Source organism: Amphibalanus amphitrite, unplaced genomic scaffold (assembly GCF_019059575.1).
Source record: "Amphibalanus amphitrite isolate SeventyFive unplaced genomic scaffold, NRLGWU_Aamphi_draft 000044F_arrow, whole genome shotgun sequence".
Classification (NCBI taxonomy): Eukaryota; Metazoa; Arthropoda; class Thecostraca; order Balanomorpha; family Balanidae; genus Amphibalanus; species Amphibalanus amphitrite.
Genome location: NW_024881540.1, coordinates 27,037 through 44,469, shown reverse-complemented (window position 1 = coordinate 44,469; position 17,433 = coordinate 27,037). Strand labels below are relative to the sequence as shown.

Here is a 17,433-nt window from a genome sequence, read left to right as displayed (position 1 = left end):
TACTATGAGCGCTATTTCGAGCCGCGTCGGCGGATTTGGTTGGTGTGCGAGCCTCTTGTGTCTCCTGATTCATTGTTTTATTAGATTGCTGTTATTGTAAAATGTAAATACTTAAGCTTCCACTGTCGATTTACCTATGCGAATTGATGTTACGTTTCCGGTTATAAACTTTTTGCGTATGCCTCGCAACGATAGATGTCCAATAATTGTTCATTCAACACGCTTAATGTTCCGACATCGCATTAAAGTTAAATCAGTTTTTTTTTGTTGATGTTCAGCGCTCGTAAATAAAGCAGCAATGTAAAATAAAGGAACAATGGTGTTGTGGATTCGGTTGGGTTTCATATCGCGATTCGCGGTCAAACAGAACACTCGTTGACGGCTGAAGATGTGCTCGCTACTGCCAGGAAGAGGGCGGTCAGTTCCTGTCCCCGGAGCCACTCGTAGAACAACTGCCCGGGTTCGGACGTGGCCGCCGGCCCAGCACGGTCACATGTGGCCAACACATGTCCCACTGCCTGGGCGGCTGAGCACCGGCTGGCCGGAAGGGACGGCACAAACGGTGGATAAACAAAACACGCGTCTGAACTCAGTCGGACAGTACATCCATCCTGACGGAAATCACATCAGAAGTTAAGGAATCACAGCACAGCTCAGCCAACATTTCTAAGCAAAGGAGAAATTCGTCACAAATTTATACGGAACGAGCGGTTTTCTTTGAGAAGGATTTTTTTTTTTTGGGGGGGGGGGGTCTGTTCAGGCTCTTTCGGCCTGAACAGACCATTGCAGAGCTACATGGCATATTAGGATATCCCATGTAGGGATATCAGGGGCATTGGGCTGCACGGGAAACCGACAGTGATCCCCGGGGGCGAGACCGTCCCGGTGGGACCGGATAGCACTGTTGGGGACAGTCCGCCCGCCTCCCAAACGGTCATCCCGGAGAGGATTATAACGGGTTCTGGTGTGGGCCCAACCTCATCCACCGGTTGCTGGGAGAGTCCGGAAATGGGGATGCGGATGAGTTGTCCTGAGGATGACGTGGACGGATGAGAGAATGAAAGTACAATAGGATCACCGGGATCATTCGGTATTTTTGGCTGACACCGTGCACAACGGACATGACAGACTAGTAGAAGAGCCATAAGTGAATCAAAAGCAATATAAAAATGTGACGAATTTAATCAATGGCCCCTGCAATACCAAATAATTACCGGTGATCCCGGATAATCACCCCTCATTTTCCGGATGTCGAACGCAAGGCAAAGCTACCCTGTACCCAGAAAAAGAAGTTAAAAAAATGATAATGGTAAATTGCCCTTTTGCCCCCAGTTGGAACATCCGGCTGGTTCCCCTGTTGACGCACCGTCCCAACCAGCATCCATGTCAAACAATCCAAGTCAGTCTTGAAAATTCGCGGGCAATCTGTCCTCGCCAATCACCAAAACATCCCAGGGCGATGCTGGGAGGGTGCTACCTCGAGTGTGTCGGTCGCTGGCTAGATGTCTCCACTTGCGTGCTCGGCGGTCGGCCGCCGGCGCTGCGGCCGCCCGGGCCCGCTGGGCGGCGCGGGGCGGCAGTCAGCGCGGCCGGCCGCCGGGTGTCGTCAGTGCGTTATTCTGTGCCCGCTCCCCCGCCCCGGGCTGCTCCAAGCCGCGGCCGTAACTCGACACCTTCCCACGTCGCGTCGCGTCTTATCATGGGCCGGTTGAACTCTGAGACCCGTGCCGAAATGTCCCCCATGATGGGTGCCAAAGACAGCGTCACCATGAAGAAGGACCTGGGTGTGATGAACGGTGTCGCCATCATCGTCGGCATCATCATCGGCTCCGGCATTTTCGTGTCGCCCAAGGGTGTGCTGGTGTACTCGGGCTCCATCGGCCTGTCGCTGATCATCTGGGCGCTTTGCGGCCTGCTCTCGATGGTCGGCGCACTCTGCTACGCCGAGCTCGGTAAGTGGCACCGCGCGAGCGCGCGCATTACTCGCGCCGCCGACCGCGCCACGCGGGGCGCCCCAGCTGTGCTCTATAGCGCTGCGCAGCGTCCCACCGGAGCGGCGGCCGGCCCGTCACAGAGCCGCCCAGCGCGCCCGGCCCGCCGGCCAGCCAGCCATTGGCAGGAAATGAGGGCCTCAGGATGAACCACTTGCAATGAACGGCCGGCCGCTCCATGAGAGACGGCGGTACGCTCGGACCCGGCCCCGGCACGTGGCGGTACGCCCGGACCCGGTCCTACGTCCGGACCCGGTCCGGCCCCGGCACGTGACGGTACGCCCGGGCCCGGACACGGTCCCAGCACGTGCCAGTATGGCGGGACCCGACCCTAGCACTGTCGGTACGCCGGACCCGGACAAGGCACGTGCTGGTACGGCCGGAGTGGGCCCCGGCACGTGGCCGTATGCCCAGACCTGGCCAGTGGCCACGGCAAGTCGTGGTATGCGGCTTTCGTGAGCCCCGCAGCACGTAGCACCTTGAGTAAAACCCAGTCGATTTTCCCGCAGAAAGCAAGACTAGAACTGTTTTCACTTAGTTGGCAAATAATTTCGACAAGGAACGTCCCAAAGCAAGGATCTTGTAATAATCTCTTTCTTCATACCAATCTCGAAAAAATGATGCTTTATTTTCCTGGGAAGGATCTTGACCTGAGATCAAGGTCGGGTCAAATAATACCTACCGTTGAAATGCGGTCAGGCCAGGGAACATGCCAAGAAAGAAGTAAAATCGCGTGCCATTTGTTTTGCCAGGCCATTCTGAGGTAGGTAACTTATGTTTTTTTCCGACGAGCTTTTTACTTTAGCGTGACAATATTAACCCGCGCCCTGATGGGGTCTGCCGAGCAACGCGGTCTGATGGGGGTTGGGGGCATTTTGCCCCCCCCTCTAAGATATCAAGAACCACGCAACATAGCGACAAGCGGCAAACGGCGTTGGATAGCCCCAACAGTGAAATTGGGTCACCTTGTGACCCAATTTCATTGACCTCGGTCAAACTGATGACGTCACAGGTCAGGTCAAAGGTCGAATTTTCACCGTTTACAGGCATTTCAAAAAATGCGTTGTAACATCGAATAAAATGCATTTCATTGAAAATCATCGATGGGGAAATGTTCGTCAAACACATAGGGGAGAGCGGGGAGAGTTGTATCATGTCCAAGTTGTATCAGGGCGAATTATGCCAAACTTATCCAATGGATGGCGCTCGTGATACGACCAGCCGACGAAGCTTTCCGGGCGCCATGTTTCCCTGTTCTGTCGTGTGGCTGGGTGGACGCGTCTCGAGGTGAGAACCAATTTTATGTTTTTTTTAATGTCATTCTAAAAAAATAAGTTGCAAGAAAATGTGTGTTTTGGGCATTTATATATGCACGAATTTGAAAGATCTCCGTAGTGGTGGTGAGGGTAGTTTCTAAGGCTGCGTGAGTGAAAATGGATTTCTCCAGCTGTCCGCTGTTTTTGAGCACGAGGATGTTTTTTTCCAAGATGGCGGCGATGTAAATGTTGTATCAGAGCCGGATGGGGTATGTTGTAACATGTATGTGTGTATGTATGCATGGGTGTTGGGTATGTTGTTTTTGATCGCGAAAGCTAAGCCCTGGCTCGCGTTTGTAGGTAGCTAGTCAATACTCGTTCAATTTCGGCACAATGTGTTGGCTTCTTTGCTCTTAAAGGGCCACTTTTGCGTCTAGTCTGTTGATGTTTCGTTCGGATTGCATTGACCTAAGTTTGGTCTAATAAAGTGAAGCCTTTGAGCATACCTATACATTTTATTAACCCCATTTAATGTTGTTGTTATGTTCAAAACCAGTAGCAAGCACACTCCCTGAAACGTGAAATAGTGATACAAATTACCCCACCATGTGATACAACTCACCCAAGCCATGGGGCAAGTTGTATCAAAAACATTGTTCTATTCGGCAGACCGTAGAAGAAAAACTGGTAGAGGTAGCGGAAAAGTTACTTTGCACAAAAAAAGCAGAAGAATCAAGGAAGGGGAATGGGGATAGTATGGAAATAATGAGTTTATCACGGATAGTTACGAGGTTATGGGTCTCGGAGTAAAAACTGATACAACCCACCCCACTTTCCCCTATTTTGCTATTTGAGGTCACTGATACCAGGTCAGGCCACAGAGGTCAGGTCACTGAGGGTCACAATTATAAAAATATCATGTGATGCATGTTTTATGGTCCATTTTATATGCCAAATGCGATTATGTGGGACAGGCAGCCCTTGGGGTCAGTTGAGATTATGTTTGGTGAAGTTCAGGTCAAGGTCAGGTCAAATTAGGTCAAATTTCAAAGTTGCATAAAATGGGTATCGATTCGATGCAGCTCGTCACGGGGATTACAATGGTGGTCTTTGTTTTGCGCTACTTAGTCTAGAATTGCTAAAATTGGAGCTAAAAATATGACGTCATAAATTTTGAACGTTTTTTTTTGTTATAACTTGGCCACAAAAGGAAGCATCGATCTAAAATTTGGTATGTATATCGGAGAGCGCAGAGACTAGTTTTTTCAAAGTTCGAAAAAAAAAATCGTTTTTTTTTTTGTTAAACAAATATTTTTTATTTAATTTTTGGGGTGAAAATCCCAAAATTTTGAAAATGCGAGATAGCAGTTTTGTAGCGCCGTCATTTCTCTACATGATCACATAAATAACTTTAAGATTGCTTGTTAACTGTAGATTTGGTGACCGTTTCAAGATGTCATGTTTTTTGCTCATTTTTACTCGAACATGACCTCAGTTTGACTTCAATAACTCCTGACCCAAGGTGAACTGTGACTTGAAATTTTATGTGAAGGTGTCAAATTGATGCCCGGGAAGGCCGTTTTATCACTATTTATGAAAAACCACAGGGGGCCAATATAGCCCCCCCGTCAGGGCGCAGGTTAACCCGCGCCCTGCTGGGGGGGGGTGTTTGAACACCCCCCCCCTGTGGTTTTTCGCGAATATCTCAAAAACGGCGGCGCGGAGCGCCGCCGTTTTTGGTACACCTTATCATACATCAATTCTACACATGTTGTGAAAATTTCAGACCAAGGTCATTCAAGGTCAGGTCACCAGGTCACTCGAAGTGACCTCACCTCATAAAAAGTTTCAATGTCTGTCATAGCTACACCGAGTGACCGATCGCTTTGAAACTTTCAGCGATTGCTAAGAGCATTAGCATGTACAAAATGTATATCTCAGAATTTTGATATCGATGACCTAAGGTCAGGTCAATTTTGCGACCTCACCATTATAAGTCAATGGGAGAAAATTGAAATGCGCCTGTTTTGGACGAAAGACATTATAAACACTCCCAAACACTGAATTACAAGTGGTTTAGACACACTGAACATGAAAATGGTGTCTGTGACCCCTGTTTATGCCCTGAGGTCATCTTAGGTCACGAATGGTATCTAACAGTTTTTCGCAAATAACTTTTGATAGAGGCATGCTAGAGCGATGAAAACGCCTTAGATGTGTTCAGCTCGACGATACGGATCGACTGATATGCAACATGACCCTTTCCGGTCAGGTCATGACCTTGACCTGAGGTCAAATTTTCAAGTTGACCTTTCAAGGTCAAATTATAGTTCGTTCGATGCGTCTTGACGAGAGGAACACGATGCCGGTAAAAGTAAGCTCGTACAATGCTTGGGTCAAAAGTTATTGCAGAAAAACTGTTTCCGAAAAAATCGGCTATTTTTGCAGTTTTTGCCCCCTGCAGGCAAAACCGTTGACGTTAGGTCAAATCTGAGAGAATTACTCAGAAAGGGCGTTAATAGGGCTATCGAATGCGCTTTTCCGCGGCGCTGTAGCTCTATTGGTTCCCGAGTTATGCGTTGGCTTCTTGGAAATTTTCGACATTCGACCTGGAAATCGGCGAAAATTTGCCTTCAATGACCTCTGGTGACCTGACCTTTGACCTGACCAAAAAATTGACCGAAGTGATTTCCTCATTATTTTTGACGCTCTTTCGAACGCCGCCTTCCGCGTATCGCTACGTGGCCCAGGAGCCGAGTTAGAAGGGGGGGTGTTCAAACACCCCCCCCAGCAGGGCGTGGAAATCCAGGACCCCCAGCCGGGCGCGGGTTAAAGCTTGTATACTCACAAAAGAAAAAGTTATGATAATAAGTGACCGCGATACAATCAGCCTAGGGTCAAAAATGCAGAACAAGCATTGGACCAGCTACGTGGCGCAGCAGAGCGAAAAATGTCAGTTGTTACCTAGCATTGGGTATTTCGATTATAGCGCTAAAACCGACGAATCTTGCTTATTTTCCCCTTGTCAGCTATCGGGGAGTTTTTTTTTTCTTGTAGGTATAATGCGTTTCGAGCAGTCGTGGGAAGCCAAAGGCGGAGGCACCGATCTCGGCCGGGGAGTGTCAAATATATGACTTTTTGGTTTTAAATAGGAAAAAAATCCAAGGAAAAAAAGAACGACTAATAACATGGCACTGAATGTGAATGCTTTATTGATAATTTCATAATATAGGTAATAGGTATCTATACAATCATCATGATAAAAGTACCTATCATCCTCCCAATGAAAATGACTGGAATTAGTACACACTTGAACATGTTATTTTAAATTTCAACATTACATTACGAATGGCACATCGTGAATCGCTAAAAATCTTATCATTTATGACATTTTAAGATAGGGCCCTGACATAAATATCCCCATCTGGATTCAATGTGTTCTTTCCTTGTTTCCTGTTTGACGGGGCTCTGTCAGTTTCGGCGACTTCTGATGTAAACAATTCATCGCATGTGATCAGCACCAGGCACCAATTGTTGGAGACGGGGATGTCAACGGTTCCTACAGCGCTCAGATTTTGAGCATTTGGAGTTTGGACAAATAATTACTGCAAATCATGTCTAAATGCCACGAAAGCGGAGCAATGTCTACCCAGGCGTGCGGTATACAGTATGCAAAATGCGTGCTCGTTGGTAGGCATTCTAAACGTGCGGCGCATGCGCAAGGCGAGACTTGCCTATTTTGTGGTCTGCGCCAATTTTGTCGTGGATATTGTTACTAAGTTTAAAAAGGCATCTGATAAATCAAATTTAAAATGGTCAACAGTCCCTTACGAACAATGAACAATTGGATTGACTCAATTACAAAGTTTGTTAGAAGACATATATGGAGGTTGATAGGATACCTATAGCTGTAACAATAGCTGAGGACAGGGACGGCTTGACTTTTCAATTGTCTCGTCCCCTCAGCCTATGTGTCTGGTCAGATCTCTCAGCTCCTGGTTCACTCGGTATAGGGGGCCCGAGGCTCCGTGCCGGGGCACGTGGGCCGCGGCTGGCCGATGGCTATCGGCCGGTCGGCGCCGGCCGCGGCCATATGGCTGCTCCGGCCGGCCATGTGGCGCGCGCCGGGGGGCGGCTGCTTTTTGTCGAATAGCGCGGCTCGCGCCGCCGCCGGGTCCAGCGACCACTGCAGTCTGTGATCGGCGCGGAGACAAGATGCTGGCCCCCCCGGGCGGCCGCCCGCCACTCTGCGCCGGCCCGGCGCTACCATGTCCAAGATAAACCATGCTTCAATGGTGCCGCCGTGTGTTGCCATGCACCGCAAGCCGTTATGCATAAATAGCAACTCGGCATTGGAATTTTGAAGCTGATGGCATTTTCTCGTCATTCTATTCTATCTCTCCTACATGCATTATTTATTACCCAGGGAAAATTCATTCTGCATTAATGTCATTTTTTATTTACTCGGGAACGTTCCAGTGTTCATGTCAGTGGTCGAGCGTTCATAGTTTATACTCATGCCCTGTTTGACGTGGGGGCTGGGGCAGCCAGCCGTCAGGACATATAAGAATTACGGAGGTCTATACATAGACTGATGCGTTTGTTGTACAGAGTCCGGCATAAGTTTTCTCTTCTTAAAAATGTGCTCTCTAAGTACCTATAAAAGGCAGCGATTTTTTTTAGCGTTCGCCGTTCATTATATTCCCGAGGAATAGGTTACGCACGAACGCAACTTGGCATGCTGGCAACCAGGTTGTGCAGCACAGACGGATTTATTTTCGACCATGCCCGTTTGAGCTGTAACTGCAGGGTGACGAGGCTGGCCGCCAGCTTTTGTTCGTGCAGGTCCTGCTCAGCTGGACGATGTCCAAAGTTCCTCGATCAGGATTAGGTCCGGATGGTCGCTGGGTAACACCTCCTTCCTTCCGAAGTCCGGAAGGCTCGATTCGCATCACCGCTAGGCCGTGGCAGAGCGATGATCCGGCGCGTTTCCCTGTGTGAAAATGCATGTCGACCTGTCATCGACCATGCGTCGACTTAGAACCGAGCCGCTGGTGGCTCTTGTATGGGGTAATGAGCCTTAGAGAGGAGAGCTCTTCCAATAGCGTATCACACTCCTGTTTGGAGATGTGATAGTCCTTCCGCTTAAACCGTTTGGCCAATTTTGTCACCTGTGGCCTTTCTTCCCGGCCGCCTTTTTCAATGCGATTTCTTTCACGATCGAAATTGTGGACGAACGCCCAAACTGGAACGAAAATCTGGAACGAAAACGAAAAATCCAAAAAGTTTTTTGAATTTCGAAAAAAACGGAAGATATGTGATAGTCGCTACCGCCTTCTATCTACATACCAAATTTGAGATCGATAGCTCTTTTTTTGGCCAAGTTATAGCGAAAAACTGTTCAAAATTGATGACGTCAAATTTTCAAACTCAATTTTTAGCAATTCTATCTAGATCTCGTAGCGCAAAACAAAGACACCATTGGACTCCCCGTGACGAGCTGCATCGAATCAATACCCATTTTATGCAAAAATATCAACTTTGAAATTTGACCTTTTTTGACCTGACCTTGACCTGACCTCCACCAGAAAGTGACCTAAACCGTACCTGATGGTCTTATATTCAGTTCACCATTGAGTTGGAAATGAAAAACTGGCCAAAAAACATGCATCGCACAACCTTAGTAAAGTTGGGTTCATGTGGTTTGGTGACCTTTGGTGACCTGACCTGTGACCTGACCTGGTATGACCAGTGACCTCTAATAGCAACATATGTACTAGACAACTGACGCCCTATCGCTGATTTTCGACAAAATGCGTTTTACTCGGTGTTATAGCGCTTTCCCTAGAAGCCCGGTGAACGGTGAAACATTTTATCTTTGACCTGACCTTTGACGTCATCGGTGACCCCGAGGTCAATTAACCCTCGCCGGCCGAGGGGGGGGGGCGGGTGCCGCCCCCCCATAGGGTTTTTTCGCGATAGCTCCGAACACGCTGGCGATAGAGAGCTGAAACTTGGCATACCTGACCTTTGATCCAAGCCGGATCTTTTGACACCAACCGCATTTTTGGGTCAGGTCAGGTCACTGACCTATGACGTCATAAGTGAACCTCTGCACGGTCTTCAGATGTCGCAAAATCGCAACGCCCTCACTGCCAGAGGAGATGTCACAGGGAAATGAAACTTGCAGGATCTAGTATCCATTATGAGTCCCACAACTTGTATATCTCGGATTTTTCCTAAAGGTCATATGAGGTCAGGTCATTTTCGTGACCTCACCATTATAAGTCAATGGGGGAAAAATGAAAACTGCTATTCTGGCGCCGGGAACGATCTCCAACTATCTCAAGCACACAGAATCGTGATTTGATGCACTCCTTGCAAGGTTAGATGCGTCACTTTTGCAATGTTGACCTTGCGTGACGTCATTTATGACGTCATCAAGGTCATATTAGTTTTTCGTCAATAACTCTTGATCAAATTGAGCTAGAGAGTCGGGAAAGCCACCAATGGACTCAGGAAGACCTGCCGAATCGAATGATATGCGACTTGACCTCTTTCGACCAGCTTCGTGACCTGGGGGTGCTGACCTGACCTTGACCCGAGGTCAACACCCCAAGTTGACCTGACCTGGACAAAAAGTATATCATTCGACGCGCCTGAGCGAGACGAACACGATGCTGCCAAAATCGGCGCTCTGCGGCCGTTTTTTGCGAAGTTATTCACCAAAAACTGAACCGTACCTTGGGGCACTTGACCTGACCTCAGAGGTCACCGGTTGACCTAGGACCTTAAAATCGGATACCAATCTCTGCGTCTCGTAACGGCGCACACGCTCGTTTTTTCCGCGACGCGCTAGCTCTACCAGGGGCGAAACGGCGAGGGGGGGGGTCGTACCCACCCCCCCCCCCTCGGCCGGCGCGTATGTAGAAAACCAATACCTAGGTCCGGCGAGGGTTAAATTTGGTTTCCTTCAACAAATTTGACAGGGCTATCGAACGCCGTTTAAATTTTCCGGATTCGTCCAGTAGTTTCGGAGATACGGGGGGGGAGATGCCCCCCCCCCCACCGCGCGGAAGGTGGCCGGGAGGCCCACCGCCTGCCGGGCTAAGATTTTAAGGGTTGAAGATGCAATCGATTTATTCGCACACATGCCTATACCATTGCTCTAATATGGCTTCATCGTATATCGATTAGTTTCTGAGATATAGCTGGAATTGTAAAAAGGCAAAGCCTACCGCTCAAGTCCGCAGGAGCCGTACATCATGCAATTTGTATAGTTACGGTAATCATTCTTGATCCATATACCTACAATGAAATGCATTTTGGTTCATGTTGAAAATTTGGTGCATTGGCATTACTATGTTCCATTTTGTCGGTGGTTCCACGAATGTCACGCAGAGTGAGTGATTCTTGACATAGCTTGGTGAAAAAAAAAAAAACGCTGATACAGCGTTCGAGGAGGGAGCCAACAGCGCCAGCAAGAAGCCTACTTGTACACCAGAGCGCTTCTGTCGGACATGTTTACCCCGGCTTATCACAGCTCAGTAATCATATGCTTCGCCCTTTGTTCAGTTTGTGCAGTTTTTAGGTTGACATATGTATTCGGTAGGTCTTTTTATCCCGCGCCCTGCTGGGGGGGGGGTGTTTGAACACCCCCCCCTGTGGTTTTTCGCGAATATCTCAAAAACGGCGGCGCGGAGCGCCGCCGTTTTTGGTACACCTTATCATACATCAATTCTACACATGTTGTGAAAATTTCAGACCAAGGTCATTCAAGGTCAGGTCACCAGGTCACTCGAAGTGACCTCACCTCATAAAAAGTTTCAATGTCTGTCATAGCTACACCGAGTGACCGATCGCTTTGAAACTTTCAGCGATTGCTAAGAGCATTAGCATGTACAAAATGTATATCTCAGAATTTTGATATCGATGACCTAAGGTCAGGTCAATTTTGCGACCTCACCATTATAAGTCAATGGGAGAAAATTGAAATGCGCCTGTTTTGGACGAAAGACATTATAAACACTCCCAAACACTGAATTACAAGTGGTTTAGACACACTGAACATGAAAATGGTGTCTGTGACCCCTGTTTATGCCCTGAGGTCATCTTAGGTCACGAATGGTATCTAACAGTTTTTCGCAAATAACTTTTGATAGAGGCATGCTAGAGCGATGAAAACGCCTTAGATGTGTTCAGCTCGACGATACGGATCGACTGATATGCAACATGACCCTTTCCGGTCAGGTCATGACCTTGACCTGAGGTCAAATTTTCAAGTTGACCTTTCAAGGTCAAATTATAGTTCGTTCGATGCGTCTTGACGAGAGGAACACGATGCCGGTAAAAGTAAGCTCGTACAATGCTTGGGTCAAAAGTTATTGCAGAAAAACTGTTTCCGAAAAAATCGGCTATTTTTGCAGTTTTTGCCCCCTGCAGGCAAAACCGTTGACGTTAGGTCAAATCTGAGAGAATTACTCAGAAAGGGCGTTAATAGGGCTATCGAATGCGCTTTTCCGCGGCGCTGTAGCTCTATTGGTTCCCGAGTTATGCGTTGGCTTCTTGGAAATTTTCGACATTCGACCTGGAAATCGGCGAAAATTTGCCTTCAATGACCTCTGGTGACCTGACCTTTGACCTGACCAAAAAATTGACCGAAGTGATTTCCTCATTATTTTTGACGCTCTTTCGAACGCCGCCTTCCGCGTATCGCTACGTGGCCCAGGAGCCGAGTTAGAAGGGGGGGGGGTGTTCAAACACCCCCCCCCCCCAGCAGGGCGTGGAAATCCAGGACCCCCAGCCGGGCGCGGGTTATACACGCGCCTAAGACCAATATCCAATATAAACAATAAACATTGTTTCCGGGAACTTTTTCATGAATTTAGCCCCAATATTTGAATGGGCGATTTGACAGAGCGGGAACCCACGCTACGCATATTTTGTATATATATCCTTCCAGGCGGTGGGGGGGGGGACATTTTTTGCCCCCCCTTTACTTTTTTCGATATATCTCGAGAACCGCTGCGCCGATCGTCACCAAACTTTAAGTATCCTCCCGGGAGCAGCTAGCGCACATGGTGACCAAAAATTTTTCCAAAGGCTATGATAGGTTGGCCGCTAATGACGTAAGAGTGACGTCATTTTTGCCATTTTCGACCCAAAAAAAGGTTTCGCGGGAAGAGCTGTCAGGCCTACAGCTTTAGAGATACAGAAAAATGTTTTTGACATAAAAGGTGTGGAATTAAAAGGGCTACAAAACTGCTATTTCGGTTTTTCGAATTTTTTGGATTTTGACCCCTAAAAATCAAAAAATATATTTTTTGAATATAATAGCCAAAAAATCCAAAAAGTTTTTTGAATTTCGAAAAAAACCGGAATATATGTGATAGTCCCTACTGCCTTCTATCTACATACCAAATTTGAGATCGATACCTCGTTTTTTGGCCAAGTTATAGCGAAAAAACTGTTCAAAATTGATGACGTCAAATTTTCAAACTCAATTTTTAGCAATTCTAGACCTCGTAGCGCAAAACAAAGACCGCCATTAGACTCCCCGTGACGAGCTGCATCGAATCGATGCCCATTTTATGCAAAAATATCAACTTTGAAATTTGACCTTTTTTGACCTGACCTTGACCTGACCTCCACCAGAAAGTGACCTAAACCGTACCTGATGGTCTTATAACCAACACCATTGAGTTGGAAATGAAAAACTGACCATAAAACATGCATCACATAACCTTAGTAAAGTTGGGCTTATGTGGTGACCCTTGGTGACCTTTGGTGACCTGACCTGTGACCTGACCTGGTATGACCAGTGACCTCTAATAGCAACATATGTACTAGACAACTGACGCCTTATCGCTGATTTTCGACAAAATGCGTTTTACTCGGTGTTATAGCGCTTTCCCTAGAAGCCCTGTGAACGGTGAAACCTTTTATCTTTGACCTGACCTGTGACGTCATCGGTGACCCCGAGGTCAATGAAATTTGGTTTCCCTTGACAAATTTGACAGGGCTATCGAACGCCGTTTGAATTTTCCGGATCCGTCCAGTAGTTTCGGAGATACGGGGGGGGGCAAAAAAGTGCCCCCCCCCACCGCGTGGAAGGTGGCTGGTAGGCCCACCGCCTGCCGGGATATATATATATATATATATATATATATATATATATATATATATATATATATATATATATATATATATATATATATATATATATATATATATGCGCATATATTGTATATATATATACGCACACGCATACGCTACGCTCAGGTCCTGATCTCCCATGGTCCAATCGTGTGATCATTCATAGTTTCGGGAAGATTTGGAATTCGGATGCCGTGCAAAGCAGGACTCGGTCTGTCCCACCGACCGATCAACCGTTGTTCTATATACCCTGGATCAACCGGCCGTGACTGTTCCCACCACCCGGCGCCATCCCAGTCAGGAGTCTCGTTATCGCCGGATCCTTGACCACCGGGCAACTCGAATCCGGGCGCCGACTACCGGGGGCCAACGCTCTATCAACTGAGCTACTGAACGGCAAAAAAGCCACGATAATTCTGCTCTTGTGGCCTGCTTGTGGGTGGTTCTCAAGGGTGGTTCTATTCGCCAGGACGAGCCACGAGATTTTCATGCTCACTGGCTACACCGACAGATCGACCGCTGTATAACTTTCAGCGCCAATGCCAACTACATATACGGAAAAGTAGGCGAAACCCTGACCATCGTATTTTTTGTTTAAAAATCAATAAAACATGTCCTTGTAAGTAAAATGGCATCATTTGTTCCATTGTGAAACTTGTATAACATATATTGATTTGGTTGTAGAGAAAATTAGATGCAGTGGCACCATGCGCTCCCATGGGTTCGGGATCTATAAAAAAAACTTTTCTCGATAACTATGACCATTTTGTGGACTAAATAGCTCAGAAGATCAATGCGGGCCCGTCATTTGGCTATTTAGCCGGTGGTGCCACTAGAATTTCTTTACTGGAAATGCCGGTTTCTCAGAGCGTGGTGTAGATCTGGCTGGGTTTATAGGTAGACTATAGCCACTGGCGGTTGCATTGCGGCACAGACTACCTTCTGTAGTAGACTGCCACATGCTGCAGCCCTTCTACAGTTTACCTATGCCCCCAGGATCTCCGCAGATTAGCCGCCGGTTTCTGGTCAAGTGACCTTAAGGCGAGGTCAGTAGATGGGAACGGGGCCGGGGGGGGGGGACGATGGGAAGACTGCAAGATGGGAGAGGGTTACGATCGATTTGAATTTCATTGCCGCTTGAAACATGCCTTGAAACCCACGACATTCGTAACAATACAAATATGAGTTTAATTTAGTCGTCTTCATCCTGAGCTAAAGTAAAATTTAGTACAATCGAACGGTACCTATATGGGTCTGTCCCTGGGCCTGCGCAACAAGCTCTGCTTGACATGGATCCCGTTACTCTGGGATCCCGTTCTACCTACTCGTTCATTCAACCATTCGATCTCACTTTAAAAGATATCGTTTCATGAAAAAAAGCAGTTAATTGACCCCAATACAGGTGTATCATGCAGTTTGACTCCGTCGCCTGCACAGTGCTCAGTTGGTGACAGAACCCGCGCCGTCTCTGCCCACAGGCACCATGATCCCGCGGTCGGGCGGCGACTTCGCCTACATTCACGAATCGTTCGGGCCGCTGCCGGCGTTTCTGTTCCTGTGGGTGGCGCTGCTCATCATCATGCCGACCGGTAACGCCATCCAGGCGCTCACCTTCGCGTACTACATGCTGCAGCCCTTCTACAACACCTGCCACCCGCCGGACGACGTGGTCCGGCTAGTGGCCGCCATGGTTATTTGTGAGTACCGAGTACCGACCATCCAGTCGCTTCAGAACACGCGCCGTGTTTTTTTTATTATTTTAGCACATGTTGCAATGATGGTGAGCACTAAATGATACCTCCATTATTTATTGGCAGAAGTTGTCAAAAACTAGGAATGCAGATTGCTTACTGGCTACCAAATGAGATCATTGTAGGGTGTCGGCTAGCTTAGAAAAGCGGCCGAGTTAGAAGGGGGGGGGGGGGTGTTCTGTGTTCCCAGCCAGATCTTAACCCCCCCCCCGCAGCAGGGCGTGGAAATCCAGAAACCCCCAGCGGGACGCGGGTTAAAGGGACCCTCCCACCTTAACATTAGATTTGAGTTGAGATAGCCAAAATGGGGTCCCTGGCTCACAATTACCGGTTTCGGCACTCACAACATCGAGAAATGCCTTAAATCGGAAATATTGAATTTCAAAATTGCAGCATTTTGATTCAGAGGGGCTAATGCTTAGGAATACCCCTCTGAATGTGTGACGTCAGCGCAGATATCTAACGATTTTTAAATGTTTGACTAAAACGTTTTGTAGCACGCGGTGGTATATGCTATTTGCGCGCAACATCTGCCGCAAACGCCGCACTTCTAAAATAAAGTCGCTAGAAACAGCGGAGATCCCAAAAAAGTAAACAAAAGTAAAAGTCTAATATCTTGAAAACCGGTGAATATTTTTCGGTGAAATTTGGTAGATATTCGTTTTCGCTCTTTCTGAACCGAGCGACATCACTTTCATGCCAATTCATAGACTTTTTTTGAAGGTGGGAGGGTCCCTTTAAACAGAAGTGACGATAATAACGAATTTACAATAAAAAAGCAGGAAAACAGGAGTTCGCGACAAAAAACGTAAAAACGGCGGAACAGTGGCAAAACGGCTGCGCACTGACCAGCTGGGCTGCAGGAAACAGCGCAGCTAAAATAAGAGCACTGCAGAGCTGTAGGGCACCACAGCCTCATTCCGCGCCGTGGCAGGGTAGGGAGTCGGGTACGTTTTGACGGCACCTTCGACCGGACGTTAAATTTCATGTAAATTTGCTGAAATTTTTAATGAATTTGCAGTTCCAGTTACCTTCTGACGATTACTTGCTATGTACCGCACCTACTTGACAATTGACATACAACTAAAAAAGCATATAATCTTGGAATGCCCATCTCACTCCGTTTTACAATCTATACACTTGTCAACACGTTCATTTCAACACGAACAGATACTGGCGCTCGCACGCATTCCGTTCACTGTTTATATACCCCGGGGACCTAGAGGCGTTTGTATATTTTTGAATGTTGAGTGGTGGCTTGGGTCTTATGTGAATGGGCCTCGTGTATGTTTGAGACTGTTATCGTCGTTATTGGTGGGGGTTATCAGTTCTGTTGCACCTCGGGGTGCTTGTATAGATTCCTTTGATTGTGGTCAGTTAACTCTCACACATATAGGGGATTGGTTGGACCCCTCGGTTTTTTCGCGAGTAACTCTTGAAATAAGCGTCCGATCGCAACAGAACTTACAGTACCCTCGAGCGATTCAATTTTACACAAATACCTGACCTACCTATCCTAACCATATGTAGGTTTGTGTAAGTACTTACCCTTAAAGGTAGACTGCCACCTTTTTTCCACAAAACGGTTTTCACTAGAGCTGAGCCACCTATGTCCCAGACTGAAGTCGGTTTTCCGAAATTCGAACCCGTTTGCGAGAAATCGGAGACCAAAGTTCAGTTTGATGCCATTTTTTTAGTCCAAGAAAACCGACATCTCTACTGTTTATCGATAACTTTGAAACACGAATTTTCTTATCTTTTGGTAAATATATGTCAAAACTTTGATTGTTTCGAGATCAGAGAAGAATTTTGAAGTGTCAAAATAAAAGTTAAACCTATATATTCAGTAGTTCATTTTTTCCAAAAAAGTGTGGGAAATGGGGTTTAACATGGGCGGCAGACCCATTCCAAATGAGCCATGATTTTTAAATGTTTTACGAACTTAAATGCAAAATAAATTAAACATGGCCAATTTCTTATGAAATCATATAGTAGTAAATCATAAAATACCTTACTTTTTCAAATAAAATGTAATAATCTTATGACCTTGAAGTCTAGTGATGTGTAAACATTGTCGCTAGACATTAACCGATTGATAATTGTATGATAATCAACAATTTTTTTCGCGATTCACGTGATGATACTTTGTCAGGTGAATTCTAAAATTTTGTTTTGTCCAGGGAATAAATCATAGGCCAATCTGAGAAAACTTTTTGAAGGTGGCAGTCTTCCTTTAACCCGGCAGTTGCTGGGGTATTTCGCCACCCACCGTTTGCTGGG

The 17,433-nt window shown here is 46.9% G+C and overlaps 1 protein-coding gene across 1 annotated transcript in view; it reads left to right on the top strand.

Moving 5' to 3' along the window:
* The first annotated feature begins 1,581 nt into the window (after positions 1-1,581).
* LOC122377389 (Y+L amino acid transporter 2-like) overlaps positions 1,582-17,433 on the top strand; it is a 36,431-nt gene continuing 20,579 nt past the window's right edge. Inside the window, exons 1-2 of the mRNA XM_043357345.1 lie at positions 1,582-1,952; positions 14,881-15,099. Of these exons, the coding sequence (XP_043213280.1) occupies positions 1,700-1,952; positions 14,881-15,099 (472 nt within the window). The 5' untranslated portion in view covers positions 1,582-1,699. The remainder of the gene's footprint in view (positions 1,953-14,880; positions 15,100-17,433) is intronic.